This window comes from Macrobrachium nipponense, chromosome 4 (genome assembly GCF_015104395.2).
Source record: "Macrobrachium nipponense isolate FS-2020 chromosome 4, ASM1510439v2, whole genome shotgun sequence".
In the NCBI taxonomy this organism is placed as follows: domain Eukaryota; kingdom Metazoa; phylum Arthropoda; class Malacostraca; order Decapoda; family Palaemonidae; genus Macrobrachium; species Macrobrachium nipponense.
Genome location: NC_061100.1, coordinates 131154481 through 131173286, shown reverse-complemented (window position 1 = coordinate 131173286; position 18806 = coordinate 131154481). Strand labels below are relative to the sequence as shown.

The following is an 18806-nucleotide window of genomic DNA, read 5'->3' as shown; positions in this document are numbered from 1 at the left end:
GGAGTGATAGAAAACGATCAGAACAGATACGGTGATACGTGCAAATAGACCAGACGTGACGTTGATTGACAAAGTCAAGGAGAAAGTATCACTCATTGATGTCGCAATACCATGGGACACCAGATTCGAAGAGAAAGAGAGGAAAAAAATGGATAAGTATCAAGATCTGAAAATAGAAATAAGAAGGATATGGGATATGCCAGTGGAAATTGTACCCATAATCATAGGAGCGCTAGGCACGATCCCAAGATCCCTGAAAAGGAATCTGGAAAAACTAGAGGCTGAAGTAGCTCCAGGACTCATGCAGAAGAGTGTGATCCTAGAAACGGCGCACATAGTAAGAAGAGTGATGGACTCCTAAGGAGGCAGGATGCGACCCGGAACCCCCCACTATAAAATACCACCCAGTCGAATTGGAGGACTGTGACAGACCAAAAAAAAAAAAAAGAAAGAAAGAAAAAAAAAATAATATTTATTATTATTATTATTATTATTATTATTATTATTTATAACAGATGCCACTATCGTGCTATTCAGTCTCCAAACAAATGTACGTTATAATCTACGTACGTTTAATATGTGCATCGCGTGAATTAGAATTAAGCAATACTGGTATTAGAAAATCAAAGACACACGCTCACTCACAAAGTAAATTATTACCTCGCCTGCCCTTTCTCTTCATGTACTCCATTAAGCGGGTAGCATTATGCCCTATTATCTGGCGATTCAAAAGACGTCCATTTGATTGATTCGACGACGGAGTTGTGTGACTAGGATTAAGGTTTTCCGGAAAGCCATTTAGTAGCTCGCTACCTGCGAAGGGATTTGGAGACAGGGCTCGCTTCTCCTGCTCGAGAACGTCTTATATTCTACAGCTTGCTTATGCCTTCACTAGCATTACAGGAATATCGTATCTAAGAAAGGGGCACTGTGCCATACACACAGCGCGTAGGTATACAGAGAATTCTTCATTTCAAGAGCGATGAAAGTTATACTCCTACTGCCAATATCACTACCACTCGTGTGCTTGGTGATATCAGCTAAATCAGCTAATTACCAACTGCTCGTGATATCTAACTCGACTATCTATCGGGGAGCCAGTCGAATCCTTACAGAAGACCTGGATGAAACAGGGTCCGCTCGATTTTCCAAACTTTTGTGCGCCGCCATGTGTTTGAACCTCTCCTGGTGTAACTTGTGGTGTCTAGATCCAGTCGAGAATTCGACTTGCCACTTATTCAGGATGTATGTCGTGGCTCAATATAAAGAGAACAACATGGCCGACGCCATCACATGCTACACGTCAAGCATCACCGATTACGTCGTTGGAGCAGCTATAACAGGGGCGCCGGCAGATTCGACGATGGCCGCCAGGGTGATAAGCAGTTTGATGGACGGGATCTACACCAACCAAGCGGGCGAATGCTACTTCAGCGGAGACAGGTACAACCCGTTCATAAAACTTGACATCGGAAGTGCGAAGCCCATTCGTCGAATTCTGATTGTTCTACAACCGAATTCAAACGTGGTCAAGTTTTACGACATCGAAGCCAGAGTGGGACTGGAGGACAAAGCAGAGGCCGCCTTCTCAGAGTACCTCTTCTTTGGGACTTTTCCTGGGCCTTCTTCCGTTGCCCAAGAGATCATCTTCGAGAAGGACCCTCCCGTAATGGCTCGCTACGTCACCATCCAACGATGGAGCGATCGTTCGCAGTGTCCCTTTGAGCAAACAAACAATAACTACTATTGCATGATGCAACTATGCCATCTGGAAATAGGCTAAGACTAAGCAACGTCCTTTAAGGGCCAAGCTTGTTTCCCAATCACGTCGTGAAGTGTCCGCGTGCAAATATAGTATCTCAGTTTTGTGTTTGCAGTGTAAAAAATTATACCCGCATCGTCTTTAAGTTTTCGAGACATTTCACAAAGGCATTCTGGGATTGGGCACATTTTCACAGACATGTTTCTCTTTCTATAAAACCAAAGAAGTGACATAGTTTATAAATACTCCAGCTAATCTCTTAATCTTTATTGCAATATGTTTTCTCGGTAATATTTCACTCTGGAAAAACAAATATTCCATGTGACACCAATGAAGCTACCTTGGATTTCTCTCTCTCTCTCTCTCTCTCTCTCTCTTCTCCTCTCCCTTCTCTCGTCTCTCTCTCTCTCGTCTCTCTCTATCTTCTCTCTCTCTCTCTCTCTCTCTCTCTCTCGCTCTCTCTTCTCCTGTCTCTCTCTCATCTCTCTCTCTCTCTCTCCTCTCTCTCTCTCTCCACCAAACTTATTTGTCTTGTATATCATATCATACGAAAGCTTAATTAAAAAAAATCTTTGTAACAAATGTTCTAGTATGATTTTGTACCAGACGTTGATGAAGAAGAAAAATTCTTTTAACTTGTTTAGGTTTTATGTTTTTAGTTATTATCAGCCTTATTACCTTGTAATATTTCTATGTATTGTTATGTTATGAATATGAGCCCTTATTGCACATAAGTAAAAATGCCTGCAATTATAGTATGAAAACATTCTTTTTATTTTCTTTGGTTAATCAATGTTGTCTTTGATAATGATGTACTTATGTAAAAACTACGTATGGTAAGTTATATCATCCGATAATAAATAATACTAAGGAGACATTCTAAAATGAATTCAGCTGTTGCCATATAGATTTCTATCTTCATTTTACTGCATCATTTCTTTTTCGTTTCAATATATCAAGAGCCATCTACATTTCTTTTTCATGAACAATGTATATAGATTTAGGATCTTTAGAGTTACAAATACACGTGGTTATATCTAACATCGTTTTATTTAAGGAGACCTACTGACAAATATGTGGACAAATTCTAAGAATGAGAAAATATAACAGAAATTGATTTTCAATGTACTTGAGAATATAATTTGTAATAGATTTGAGTATGTGATATAATAAATACGTAGAGGTAAACTACGGTTATTTGGCGTAGCTGTTTAAAACTGAAAGAAAAACTACCTTAAGAAGGAACAGGCGATAAAAAAGTAAACCAATAGACGGGAAAGCTAAAAGTAGCATGATAAATCCACAGTGCTGCTTTTGAAATGTATTGTAAAGGAGTTCTCCATTAAGAAAACAAAAGAGACCTTCGTGTCTTTTCTTTGCTCCAAAATTAATCAACTAAGCACTGATACCTTGTGGAGAGCTTATATATATATATATATATATATATATAGAAATATATATATATATATATATATATATATATTCTAGATAAAAAAATATATATATTACGTAAATATGTATATATGGGAATATACGTATATAATCAGATAATATATATATATATATATTATGTATATATACATACATACATACATAATATATTAATAACAATATTAATGTATGATATAATATTATAAAAATATATATAGATATATATATATATATATATATATATACAGTATAGATATACGTAAATATATAATATCTGTATATACGTATATATATATATATCTTATATATATATATATATCTATATATATCTACATACATACATACATATAATAATATTTCTATACATATATATATATCTATATTATATATATATATATATATATATACTTATATATATATATATCATACATATATATATATATATATATATATACTATATATATATACTATATATATATATATTTCTCTTGCCACAAGAAAGACTTTCTTAAACTGTAAATGTAAACACGGTGATTTTTCGACACGCTACGTAATATAAGGATGCTTCTCTTTATTTGATGAAAGTACTCATGGCATACAGCATTACCATCTGCAGACTTACGAATTCAGTTGGCGAACGCTGGAGTAGAAGTGACAGGCAGAAGAACGATACTGGCTTGCCAGGGCCATGAATGCTACTTTGCTTTCTGTAATAAGGTTTTCTAGACACACGCGTTTAAGGATCGCAATTCACACGCCTAACACACTTAGTGATTACTGAGGCGTTAACAAAGAGGGGGAAATGAATATGTTTGATGAAATGAGAGCAAATCCAATATGTTATCACAAAACGAAGTTGAGATTGAGTTAAAAATATGTTTATATGCCAATCGGATTGTTTGTCTACTACTAACCAATGCACCATAATAGTGATTCTCTTCCGTGATATTATACATACATACATGCACACACACACACACACACATATATATATATATATATGTATTATATATATATATATATATATATATATATATATATATATATGTATGTGTGAGTGTGTGTGTGTGTGTGTGTGTATGTGTAACATAAAGCTTCGTGATCTAGTGTGAACATGATCCAAATATACAGCCTTATGACTTTCCCTGACCAAACGAAACCTAATGAAATTAATGGCGATATCAAAATCCGACCTGAAATGTGAATAACATATGAGGGGGACATGAGTGACAGTAGCCAGGATTCAAGACAATGTGGTGAAGCTGTCGATTTATTTATGTTTACGTTTTTGAATACCGTCCCTACATCGCGCTCTTAAGTCCTTTGGGTAGCGAGCTCTAATCTCTGAACATCTCAAAAATGTTGCAAGGTACGAAAAAGGACCAAAGTTGCAGCATTTACCACAGGTTAAAAGTGTGGATCCCCGACATCTTGCTGTAATACGCGAAGTTTAGACTATTCAGGGATCTGGGTGAAGCATGAGATTCCTTCAAAGGAGGAAGGATGACAACGAGTACTCCTTCTAGGATTTTGGGGATTTAGGTCAATCACACAGACGGACGCACCTACGAACACACACACATATATATACACATATGTGTGTGTATTTTGTTAAAAATTTTTAAGATGAACTACTATCAACAGAATAGTCTCAATGATAGGACTGCTGGGTAAAAATATAGCCGACGTATTGTATCAGATGTGAAAAAGATATCACCGATTTCAATGTAAATTGAAAGGATGAAGCCGTGGATAGGGCAGCAGGTAACTGAAATAGACACTGGGCGAGAATTATGAATCAGAGAACATCCAGTATAATTAACCCAGGTATTACCCAGCCTTTTCATGACAAGAGGGGTTCGTGTAGAAAAAGGGATTAATCTGGTATTATTCAGATTTTGAACACCGATGCTCTTCCACCTGTAAATACAGCAAGACGTATAAGCCATCGCAGCAGCTATGAAAATAATGACGCTTTAGCTATTTTCCTAAACAAGAACCCTTCTGTATACTTTTGATTTCTTCAAAGAGAACTTTTCTATGGAATCACGTCATGTTTGTGTTTTTATGCTGTGTCCCTTTTATTCATACTACTTACTTTTTGTTTGTTATTCTTCTCACTGAAATGAGAAAGGCAGTCGTTAAAGAAATAGGTGGGAATATTATCTACATATATTAAATATTTTGTTATGGATGCCTTAGAAGGATCAGTTAACCAGTGTCTCGGGAAACTACTGGAATACTCTTATCGAATCAACTGAACGGAAAATCATAATCTATGACACAAATGTCTGTAATTCTGCCTTATTAACACTTCAGAGAGTACTTGAGCATTAAAAAAATCCTTCATGTTCTAACTTTATGAATTTTGATGATATCAAAATTAAAATAGTATTCTTAGAATAATCAATATATTTTAAATCTAAGCCTTGACCAGTGTGATACAATACCATTTTAAGTGATTTCTTCCGTATTGTAAAATATTTTGTTGGGATAACAATGCCCACTTTTTTTATCAGTTCAATGACCCATTCATGGACAGAATACATAGCTGCCTGTTGTCTGCGTTAAAATTAATTTCATTCACAGACGGGAAAGGCAAAGGACAACTGACGTGTTCAGGATTTATTGTCTTGTTTTTTTTTTTTTGCGTGACATAAACATAATTATGTTAACGAGTCAGGATATTTGAGTCTTAGACTAGTTTTACTGTACATTCTGTTTTTTTAAGGAACACTTTAAACAATTTGGTATAACCGCCCTCCTCGATTGTGAATGCCATTTCCACTCTGCTTTCCGACGAATAAGTGTCATTTTTGCAAGCTGGCTGGTGCCCAAATATTTTCCCGCCACGCGTGCAAGATTTCATCACAGCGGACCCATCTTTCTCAACTAAACATATCAAATTTTTATTCCGGCAATCAAATTGTATAGAAATCAATTAAGAGATTCATCAATTAAACAACACATTGCAGAACGAGATACAGTAAAAAATTTGATTTGGAAAAAGGAACGCAAAAAAGATGGGGGACTAGAAAATAAATAAAATGAAAAATGGGAACGCAGTTTAATAACTGGAATGCGCTGAAACAAAACGGTTTGATATGGGGTATTATTTTTGTGTGTCTATTTCATCCCGCACCGAATCCAATATTTGTTCTGAATAAAAGTTTGCTGTCCACTTCACCCATTTACCTGGCAATGCTGATGCTAATTGGATGCTATTAGTTCCTTTGCTTGTGCGCAGGCCTGTCATATGTCACCAAAAATGCCAATTAAAAGATGAATAGGCATCACGGAAATTGGATTCCGTCCGTGGAATCAGAACGGGATTTCTTGTGGATTTTATATAGTATATGTCGTAATTCCACCACCAACTTTCCTCTCTTGTTTTTCTCAGTTCACGGTCGAACAACCTGAGTTCGATCCCCTATTTAAGCAAGGAAGGAACAAACAGCCTTAATAGGTTTTCTGGAAAATGCAACATGTTGTCAAAACAGCCGATTAGCTGTCCGGTTGTTATATGCGGTTGTAACTGGAGTGCTAAAATCGGGAAGAGCTAGAGAGAGAGAGAGAGAGAGGAGAGAGAGAGAGAGAGAGAGAGAGAGAGAGCAACATCCTTATGTATGTACTATGTATGTATATATATATATATATACATAAATAATATAAATATAAATATATATATATATATATATATATATATATATATATATATATATATATATATACGCGCTGGTTACGAAACTGGCACATGTAAGTAAAAAAAACAACACTGGATGCACGTGTTTCAATATAAAGTCATAATTTTATTTCCACCAGTTAGTTCTAAAAAAAAAAAAAAAAAAAAAAAAAAAAAAACTGCATACACGACCATTCAAATCCGAACACCGTTGCAAAGACTCCCTCTATTCCAGAGAGAGTAGAAAAATGTTTACAGGACAATTTTGTTTCGTCTGTCTCATGGTCTCCTGTGGTACCGCTTCTGCAGCGGCCACAAAACCCATCGGTGAGAGAGAGGCGCCACATACACCACAGAGAATACGAAAGGGAATGTCAACCTGCTGTCTAATCACGCGAATATAAGGGCTACGCATATGCTTTAGAAAAGAATGGGATGATGAATTTGTCAACTGATTTAAGAGCATCAAATCCGAATGAATATGAAGTGAGTTTCCGGATTCTAATACGTCACCTATTAACCGTTTGCTCCCACAGATCAACTAGCCACGAAGGTACGTGAAGAAACACACTCTCCACAAAAGAAAAAGGATTGATTTACTGCTTGATAGATTCACAGGTTCTGCTAACAACTTTCGCAACAGCAATAGTTATCGACGACGTTTACAAAGAGAACTCATGTCATCAGCTTTCAAGAGCAGCTGACATTCTATTTATGTCTTTTGGAATCTTTCCAAATCCTCGGGAATTATCCTAGATAATATTGACACCTGGAACTATGAACATATTTTGCCCATATTTATTCTTGTACTACCCGTCACCCAGATGCTAGATCAAAAGTGATGCCAGGTGTGTGCTACCAAAAGGTTTACTGAATTGATAAAGTAATTAGATGATATATACCAAGGAAATAAAATCAATACTCTCACATTCCAATATAGGAAAAATACCATAATGATCTTTCATTTTTATATACTAGCAGTCATTATCTACCTCCGAAGAAGAAATGAAATAATGAGCATGACACTGGATATGAATGATTAATCGAACTATGGAAGTGAATGAAAGTTTTATATATCTATACACAAATTCAGCTCCAAGGTTTTCATGAACAAAATACAGTAAAAAAAGGAAATTTTAACAAAAACAGAATAACAAGTACATCAAAGAATTACTCGATAATTCAAATTAAACGAAACGACAATAGTATCTACTGATGTCTCCATTCCATTCCTTTTTGTAGTATTAACAAGCATATTAGTCACTGTTCTATGAGATAAGATTAATGCCAACATGCTAGTAAGCAAATACAGTATCTACACTTTATACTGGTATATGAAAAAAGGATTTTTTCTGGGAACTAACCGGCAGCTACTTAACGCCAGATTTTGCCTAAATTATTAAATTATTAATGGTAAAAAAAATCTTTTGGGACTATGACGGTAAAAGAAAGAAAAAAAAAAGGTTTAATCCTTTGCAAGAGGGAGAAGGGAATCCGGTATATTTCGGAGTAAAAAGTTTTTAAATAAAAGCGGCGAGCCGTTTTTTTTTTTTTTTTTTTTTTTTTTTTTTTTTTTTTTGACGACAGAAGCCATAAACTATTCACGCCGGCATTTGCCTTTTATTGAAATCAGGGGGGTGAAAAGAGCACGTGGTCTACAAAGCACTGACTGAATTAGTAAGCTTTCTAAAGTGAAAAAATAAAGGATTTTGGTGTTTACTTCTGTAACGACTGACAAATTATACAATTTCTTAAACAAGTAAGGATGTCAGTGCGTATGTGTGTGCTTATGTGCGTGTGTGTTTGTGTGCACCGGTGTTTCTTAATGTTTTATGACAGGTTTACTTCCTCTGGTTATACGAGAATTCGTTAACTCCAGAGCCGCATTTGAAATGCAAATCTATTTCATTCAGGTTACAACATAATGACCCGTTTTCCGGCCCCCGGCGAAATTGAGTTCTTTTTGTTTCTTGAAAAATGCATTTTTCTCATTTTCTTCGACTTACATTTCTTAGTTACCCATTACAGTTATGATATTGCTGTAAAGCTCCATGAAAATAATACAAACCGTTGTCTTTTTGTTCAAAGTATCAACATCTTACAAAATCAGTTTTAGCATTTGCGAATATAATACCGATATGAACATTTATAACTATAAAAATACGCACACATAAATATATATACATATATATGTGTGTATATATATATATATATATATATATATATATATATATATATATATGAATGTATATATATACATACATTTATATACATGTATAAACATACACGCACACAATCAGACACACACACACACACATATATATATACATATATATATATATATATATATATATATATATATATATATATATATATATATATATATATATACACACACACAGACACACAATCACAGTAGGTGCACGTGACTTCATTAAATAAGTGAATACCATAGGAAAATGATAGGCAGAAATCCAAGCGCCGTCGTCTTCATTAAGACATCAAGGAACGTGTGTAGGAGTGTGCGTATGGATTAAGCTATAGGAATGTAGCTGAAGATATTTTGAAAGAGGTATAATCAAAGATAATACTCATCTCTTTTTCAAATCCTGCAGCTGACCAGAGTTTTTTTTCATCACTATCAGAGAACATATCAGTCTTAGCCATCGTAGGATAAACACTAGTAAAATAACTCTTTCCACCTAGCGTCCTTTTTAACCTTAAAGTAAGGCATTGAATATGATTATAATTACTACATCGGTTCTATTTCGTCAGTCAATATTCGAATTTTATTTACGTTTTTTTTTTTTATCTGTGAACGAGGTCGGAGCTACTGAATAAATTGTCTCTTGTCAAATTTTCCTGTATTATGTTTTTTTTTATTTGTTACTTTGTTTATTTTGTGGCATGAGGTTATTCTATTCTCCGGAAGCTTGCTTTGGGTGGACCGCTTTATATGGATGTCTAAAGTAGCATCAATATGCTTTTATGAGGTTGAAATCCTACCATAAACACTATAGAAAGCCTGAAAGTCAAACAATGACGGATATACTTCCATCTCACTGAAAAATACCCATAATTGGAAATCAAGTAATTAGAATCTTGTATTAAATAAGACCGTCAATTTGTGCTTTCAAGAAACACAAGTTGGACGTCAGGGGATCAAGGAAATATTAACACTCATAGGTGACTTCACCTTAAATAATAGACAAATTTTTTGAAATTCCATTTGAATTTTCCTTCCGACGAAATTACTACAAAGCGGAAGTGTCGAGGGCCACAAATTTCATCGGATGTGACGAGAGCCCCTTGATTTGTGTAACTGAGGAAAGATTTATATACACGTAAAATATGGTTTTACTCGAAAAAAACAATTTTCCATGCGGGTAAGAAATGCATAAGGAGAGCAAAATGATTTCACCATACATTTCCCACGAAACGAATGACGAAGGAGAGAGAGAGAGAGAGAGAGAGAGAGAGAGAGAGAGAGAGAGAGAGAGAAAGTGACGGTGATGAATATATTAGTCCCACTCTCTCCGTCATTCAGATCCCTACCCCCGGTCCCTTTTTCTTTATGACTTAAAAAGGGAACCCAGTCAGTCTGAACGTGACATCGAATCGACATTTTTACCTTGTCAAAATGCAAATGCCTCGCCGTCGTATGTAAATCATCCCACGCCGATCCATTTGCAATTCTTATACCGCAGCGGAGGCGAGAGAGATGCAAGATTACATTTTATGGAAAAAAGAAAACGAAGAAGAGGAGGAGGAGGAGGAGGAGGAGGAGGAGGTGGAGGAGGAGGAGGAGGAGGAGGACAGTTGTAAGAAACTGGGATCCGCTGATGTCAAACCTTGCGGCTAAACCTTCAACCATTAGAGGGACCCCTTTGCATCTTATTTAGAGTCCCTCTCTCAACCTGTTTTGCTCGTCTTCCAGGAATTGTTTGTCCTCATGGAGATGGCGCGCAGCATCCATTGAAGCGGTCTATAAAAAGCTAGGAGTTTAGCATTTCGTTCAAAGAAGAGATTTTGTTAAAGTGTGTGGGAATACGGGGAAAATAGTAAGCCATCTTTTATTGTTTTTACTCTTGATATCTCTAGATCTCGCGATTAAGAACCAAAGGTCGCTATTTGAATATTATGGCTATAGGCTAAATTTCAAAAGAAAAACTTAAGAATAGAATTCTGCTTACAAAGAATACCGAAATGAATTCTCAGAAAATCTTGAGAAAGGTCTTGAATTCGAAGTGGCAACATCACTTTTACCTTGCTACTATTCTTGATATATTAATATTTCAGAGCTAAGAATGAAAGATATTTACATAATTACTGTGGCTAACGGTTAAGTTTTAAAAACTCTCCTGAGGATGAACTCGATCACCCTCAATCCATTTAAGATTTTGCCTTTTAAATGAATTTAAAACGCCATGAATTAGGTCGTTTAAAATTCCACGTTACTGAGTACCGCTGAAAGTTAGAGCGACTGTGAAAATGAGCGGAGGAGATGTTTTTCCGTATTCCCTTCTACATTCATTGCCAAACTAAAAACAACCCTGTGTACATATTTCTTTTTATAAAGAGGTGCACTTCGAAATCAACATGGGTGACACAGATACCCGGCCAACATTTTCTGTCCACTCCTAAAGTGAAGAAGAGCAAAGAAAAAATATCGTTTGAGAGCGAAAGTTACAACTATCTGAAAAAGACTGAATTACATGACTGTCAGGTTTTGTCTACTTAATCTCAGTAAAGTCACTAAAATGTTTACCGTGAATTATATATATATATATATATATATATATATATATATATATATATATATACGTATATATATGTATGTATGTATATGTACACACAAACAACGATGTATCCCAATGTTTTCATTTAGTCATTGTGTAACTGGGACTGCATCACAAAGTATATACTTCGTTGAGGAATTTATGTTAGTTATGTTCATCACCACATAAAAATCAATATTAAGAACAAATTGTTTCTTAATCAGAAACGGAAACTTTTCGGTTAGGACTATTTAGCAAATATACTTTGCAGATATCAAGTGAATTTTTAACGAAAGGCAATTCAAACTGAATGGAAGTTTTAAGGTTAGTTATTGGTATGTATGTTAGTATAATAGACATCGTCACGGGAATGGGCTGGTAGCCAGGTAATCAGTAAATTTAGAAAAAAAAACTAGTATTCTACTTACAAGTAAGCCCAATTCACAGATTACGAAAACCTTACAGATGTATTCCAAGCCTTCTCTCACGTTTAAAGAAGTTCTGCAACACAGAAAGTCATGACAAAGTTTAAAAAAATCTTCAAATCCATAACTCTTGCAAACAAATAAATGAGCTACGTGTCTTTATAGCCAGGGATACACTAGCCACTCTGTGGCGCCACAAAGTGGCGTCTGTTTGTGGCGCGGGATGTGGCTTCCCCTAGGTTTCCATTGCTTATAAGCTAAGTTGGTCAAGCGACTGTGGCGAGCTGTCGCTGATTACCGCCACATCTTATATAAACAATGGAAACTATGGGAAGCCACAACCCCGCCACACACCGACGCCCCTCCGTAGCGCCACAGAGTGGTACACGATGAAACAACCATTTATTATTTTTAGATAGTTCATGGAAAAAACCGTGAGTTACATCCGTCTTAAAATTAGCCTCATTAAATTAACATTACTCCTAATCAGATGGACAATCGGGCGGGAAATTAAAATTAAGGATTATATGTTTAAAAAAAGAAACGAAAAACTCGAAAAAACTACAGCCAATTTGGGTATTCTCATAACAACGTGAGAAAATTTTGCTAAGTAATCACAATAGGAAGAAACATACACACACACACACACACACACACGAACAGAGAGAGAGAGAGAGAGAGAGAGAGAGAGAGAGAGAGAGAGTGCTGGATACTAAAGCAATAAGTATACGTCATTACTGGAAAATCATGAGATTTTTCTATGTAAAGAATGCCATTGATAAATGGGAGGGTAACGTACAGAAAATTACCATCATTCTTATTAAAGTATATCCATGAATATATGACTTTTATTAGCTAAACGTGCACAAAACATAAAATGTACGAGACTGTTTATGTGCATACTCACACGTGTAAACAAACACACACTCTAGAAGCAGTGACCTTCCCACCTTTAGCATGGCTATTGGGGTTGAGTTGCAAGACATACGATAGAATGATAGGAAGGAATTGAATGTCCTGTGCGTTTGGCAATCCTTAGTGTGCCTATTAGGAAGGTTAGCAGAGTCACCCTTATTGTTATTGAAGGTGACCCCATAGAAAAACAATACTACAATCGTTTTCGCTGCATTCTTTAACAAAATATCTTGTAAATAACCCTGTGTACAGGGTCAGACCCTTCATACACTTATCAAGAATATCCTACAATCTATTGCTGTTAACCATACAAACACAGGTCATCTCACCCCTATCTTCCTCTTGGCACCTTACGATATTTATTATATTCTTCGCTTTTACATTTGTAATTTAATTTTCCTGACATCCGTTTGCCGTGGCTACATAGCTTTTAATGACTCTCATTGAGACTCAAAGTTCTAAACGTTAGGCAACCTTAAAACAGTTTTGTTCCAGAAATTTATAAAAGACCACATTACTATTTAATTAATATTCAACAACGTTTCAAAGAAAAACCTGACTATTGACGTTAAAACATAAGTGGGACACTTGAAATATATAATGGAGGTTTATCAGCAATATTCCTTGCTAAATATATTTTGTTCATTACACCTAGTTTTTCTCAATAATCGTTAATTTCTTTTTTCAATTGTTCACGTATTTTTGTTTTAGATGAAGCAAGTAACATGCCGGCACGGGCTCTTGTTCTGGAGCAACACGTCAAAGGGTTGTGTGCGTGGGTGTGTGTGTTCGTATGTCTGTTTTGCCATGGCCCTCTGGATTGCCGAAATTATTCTGGGTGGCCTTATTTCATAATTTTCTACGCCCTTGGGTACTTGTGTTTGGCTTTGATTGGACCAATATCCGGTCACCAGAGCTTCATTGTTTTGATATTTGGGAGAAAATGTCACATTCGGAGAGAGGATGACTGTCTCAAAAAAAAAAAAAAAAAAAAAAAAAAAAAAAAACATATATATATATATATATATATATATATATATATATATATATATATATATATATATATATATATATATATATCCGGAGGTAGAGGAAAAGGCCTTAAAGTATACATACTTATCTCTTAAAAGTCGAAAGAAAACTTAGATACTGAGGATATTCATCGGTATGTTTTCAGCTGATTTCATTACTACTCGCAAATGTAATGCGGTGAAAAATATCGTGTATGCTTAATAACATTCTTTTTGAAGTATTTAATAAAAGGATTTAGTAATTTCGTAGACAAGATGTTCACGTTACCGTTGTGCTAAATGAACTTATCCTAGACTATACGTTGGTATCGTTTTTTTAATTTGTTTGTTTGGTAAATTTCATAATCAGTATAAATGCTTTCTTTATTTTTATCAACAAATAATATGAATACTGTCTTCTTTTCTGACACTTCTTGATACTGAAAATTCTTTTATGCCTTTATAACTATGTCAACAATACTCGATTTATTAAATAATGTATTTCGAAACCCTCAGCCTCTCTCTCTCTCTCTCTCTCTCTCTCTCTCTCTCTCTCTCTCTCTCTCTCTCTCTCTCGTATGATAGAACTTCCAAGAGGAAATGAGGAAATAGGAGAAAAATTGTTCCAGACCAAAGCAAAACTCAATTTTGCCTCGAGAATGATATTTAAAGATATTTCTGCTGAAGAGATCCTCTCCTCCTCTTTCACCTCAATCCTACTTCCTCTTCTTCCTCCTCTTATTCCTCCTCCTCCTACTCCTCCTCTTTGCTGCCTCTCTTACTTTCCTCTTCTCCATTTCTCTCTTTTCTCAAATTTTCCCTTTCCTCTGCGTTCCCTCTCCCTAACTCCATCCCAAGCCTCAATCCCTTCCACTGGTCAAGACAGATGCCCCTTCTGGCATCAAGTTTTCGAGGATTCCTCTCTCGTTTGCTAGCTGAACTGAATGTCGTTGGGACGAAGCTGCCGCAAGAAACGACCAAGCTGCTTTCGAACGCAGCTAGGAGTCTGGGCTCCTTGTTTTGTCATTTGTCGTCCGATTTTCCTCTTGGTCCGTCACATAAACGATCAAGATATAGAGGAGGAAATTTCTCCTCTCGGCGCTGGCTGGTGCGTTTAGGGTTTTTCATTTTTATTCGTGTGCCAAATAAAAACTACAGATTTGTGTTGCTTCTCTCTCTCTCTCTCAATACACACACACACACACACACACACACACACACACACACACACACACACACATATATATATATATATATATATATATATATATAGATATATATATATATATATTCATATTTAAAGACACTGGAGTTCCGATTTATATAAATTTTTGGTTGTTCTGATAATCAACTTTCTGATTCTTTTTGCCGAATGAGTTTTCGTTTCTTTTTTGTCTTTTAATTTACTAAATCATAACTATAAATTGAAAGAAACTGGAGCTCAGATTTATATTATTTACTTGCTCTGATGGTCAGCTTTCTTATTCTCTTTGGTAATGTAGATAAAATACCTTTTAAATGGATATACAACATATTACAGAACCTAGAAAGAAAATGCTCGGTGAAGTATATCAATTTCGTTGCTGTAAAGACCAATTTCCTGATTCTTTTTGGTGAAAATATGAAAAAAAAAACCATTAAATGAAAATTAAACTGAGTACAAAACCTGGCAAGAAAAGCCTCTGCGATGTATATTATTTTCGCTGTTGTGATGGCCAAGTTTTTTGCTTTTTTATTCTTTTCAGAGAAAAGATAACGGACTTCTAAATGAAAACAGATTACAAAACGTAGCGAGAAAAACTCTGAGATCGCTTCAACATTTACTTATTTTCTTTACGGATTTTCCCGCCAGTAGCTTGACTCATGATTGATGATAATGTAAGTCACATTAAAGCCAGAGTATGATATTTCCGATGGTTAGTATTTCATATTTCAAAGTTATTTATTCTGATGTTTATTCTTGCTTTTAAATTGGTCTCACGATAATGTGCAAGTTATCCCCCTTGTTGACTAGTTAGCTTTCGATAAAAGAAAACGATCGAGATGGATATTTGTTTGTCTTTCCGCACTTTTTCTGTCTATCCTCAGATCTTCAAAACTACCGAGGCTAAAGGGCTGCAAATTGGTATATTGATCATCCACTCTCCAACGAGCAAACATACCGAACTGCAGCGCTTTAAACAGAGTAGTTTTTATTTTATTTAAGGTTAAATTTAGCCAAGATCGTGCATCTGGCACAGCTATAGATACCCAAATCACAGGACACCACTGAGCCGTGGCTGAACGTTTCATGGACCGCGGCGGAGTGTTAAATGGGCCGTGGCTGAATGTTTCATTCAGCTTTGTATACTGTACACAAAACTCGATTGCACTGAAGAAACTTCGGCGTATTTTTTACTTTTCTTTATATCAGTGATCACTTTAATACGTAATGCAATTGTTCACATTCTTCATTTAAAAAGGGTGAACTGAAAAAGAACTTAGTGTAGCGTAACAGTACTAACTTAAAAAAAAAAGAATGAAAACAGAAAGATCGAAGTGGACATTATATGTGTAACAAATGGAAAGTGAGCTTGGAGAAATGCATACATGCAATATTACAATATTAAAATAACTGTTACACTACACAGCTCTCTTTTTGATCCAATTAAGCAAATTTCGTACTATAGAGAAATATTTGACTTCCATGACAGGTTAACTTAACCTCACAGCAAGTAAAAACTACAGTATTTTTAATTTTATATAGATTTTTGGCATTATGCCAAGCACTGGGGGAATTAAGGCCATTCAGCGCTGAAACGGAAATTGACAGTATAAGGTGTGAAAGATGTTACGGGAGGCAAACCTTGCAGTTGCACTATGAAACATTTGTTAGGACAGTAAGATGGAAGAAAGAGAATATCAACGGAGGTACAGTAAAAGGTATAAAAGGGGTTGCAGCTAGGGCCGAAGGGACGCTGCAAAGAACCTTAAGTAATGCCTACATTCCACCGAATAAGGTGCACTGATGGCACTACCCCCCTACGGGGTCCAACCCTTATTGCTTAAGTAAAACATACAGGTTGAAAACAATCCAACGACCGTAAGTGGAGAATAAACATTTGCAAAAGCTATGCAATCGTTTGAAGTACTGCTTGGAACTACCGGTAAGTTGTTGACGTGTATTCAACTTGTTTGCGATGTGTGTGCGACAAATTACCTTCATGTATTTATTACATGGTTGAAAGTCGCAAAGATTAGGGATTTACTTATAAAGGCAAAAACTGCTACTGACAGAAAAAAAACTTAATGAAACATATTGGTAGTTATGACAAAAAGCCGAGGAGAAAGACAATTTGGTAATGAAATATTACTGTTGATTGAATGAATACGGATGGAGATATTCATAAACGTGTTATAGCTTATTAACCTTGTAACATGCCCAACCTGTTTTAACATTTCATTTCTATATCCTAAAGAAATCGCCAGGAGACTTGTTTGAATGATTCGAAAGTACAGTACAAGTACAGCAAGTAAAATAAGTACAATAAGTTTCCTAAAGGTTTTAAAACTGGATTTTCAAGCCTATGTTATATATATATATATATATATATATATATATATATATATATATATATACATATATATATATATATGTATATATATACTATATATATATATATATATATATATATATATATATATATATATATATATATATATATATATATATATATATGTCATGCCTAAAATTTATATGTGTGCGTATGTATATATGTATGTATATATATATATATATATATATTCTCACTCCCTCTCTCTCTCTCTCTCTCTCTCTCTTATCCTCTATATATATATATAATATATTATATATATATATATATATATATATATATATATATACATATATACATACGCACACATATAAATTTTATGCATATATATATATATATATATGTATATATATATATATATATATATATATATATATATATATATATATAAACATATGTTACGCATAATGTGGATAATTGCCTAATGTGAACATTAGTCAGAAAATTGCCTTATGTGTACATTAAGCAAGCAGTTTGCATAAAGTTTACAATTTGCTAACATTAGGCCAAGCATGCCTGTTGTTCAAATTATGCAGCTCAATTTTGCCCGATGTGAATATGACTGCCTAATCTAAACATATATTATGGTTTAGTGTAGAAATGGAAATTAATCCAACAGACAACCCGCGGGAGGTTACAAGAGAATGCATCATGGTTAAGCTAGACACAGTTTAAAGAATTCCAATTTATTTGAATAGATACAAACAGAATTAATGCAATATCAGTAAAAGAGAAATAAGTCAATAGATCTCAGGGTTCAGTTGAGTCCAATCAGAAATTTTTGCATGATCTGCCCGGGTGACAGCGTGAGTTGCATTGAATTTTTTTCTTAGGCAGCTGATGTACATCTTTATATATCCTTGCCCACCAGTAGCTCTTGCTGTTGCTGTTCTAATCGATAGGCCAATATCAGGAACCTCTTCAGACTTTATCAGGGGCTGTTTGATTGCACTTAGATCAGCTGCTGTAAATTTTGGTCCAAGAATTCCCTCCCGACAACCTACAGTGTATAGTCCATCTTGTTCCTTGAGGACGACCACTAACAGATTTTTAGGATCTGTTCGACCACGATCGACATCCGGGAACCTCAGCCTAGCACACTGACCAATGGATAATGGCTTGAGCAGGTGTTTGCCGCGTCTTGTCATCCGTGTTGCTGTCTTAGATTGTCCTAGATTAGCTGAAACACGGATCTTTTAGAAATTTGTAG

At 35.2% G+C, this 18806-nt stretch overlaps 1 protein-coding gene across 1 annotated transcript; it reads left to right on the top strand.

Annotated features, from left to right (window-relative positions):
* The first annotated feature begins 867 nt into the window (after nt 1-867).
* Nucleotides 868-1987, top strand: LOC135211738 (uncharacterized). The gene has a single exon (XM_064244979.1). It carries the CDS (start codon nt 983-985, stop codon nt 1781-1783), a length of 801 nt encoding a protein of 266 aa, XP_064101049.1. The 5' UTR covers nt 868-982; the 3' UTR covers nt 1784-1987.
* The last annotated feature ends 16819 nt before the right edge of the window (nt 1988-18806 follow it).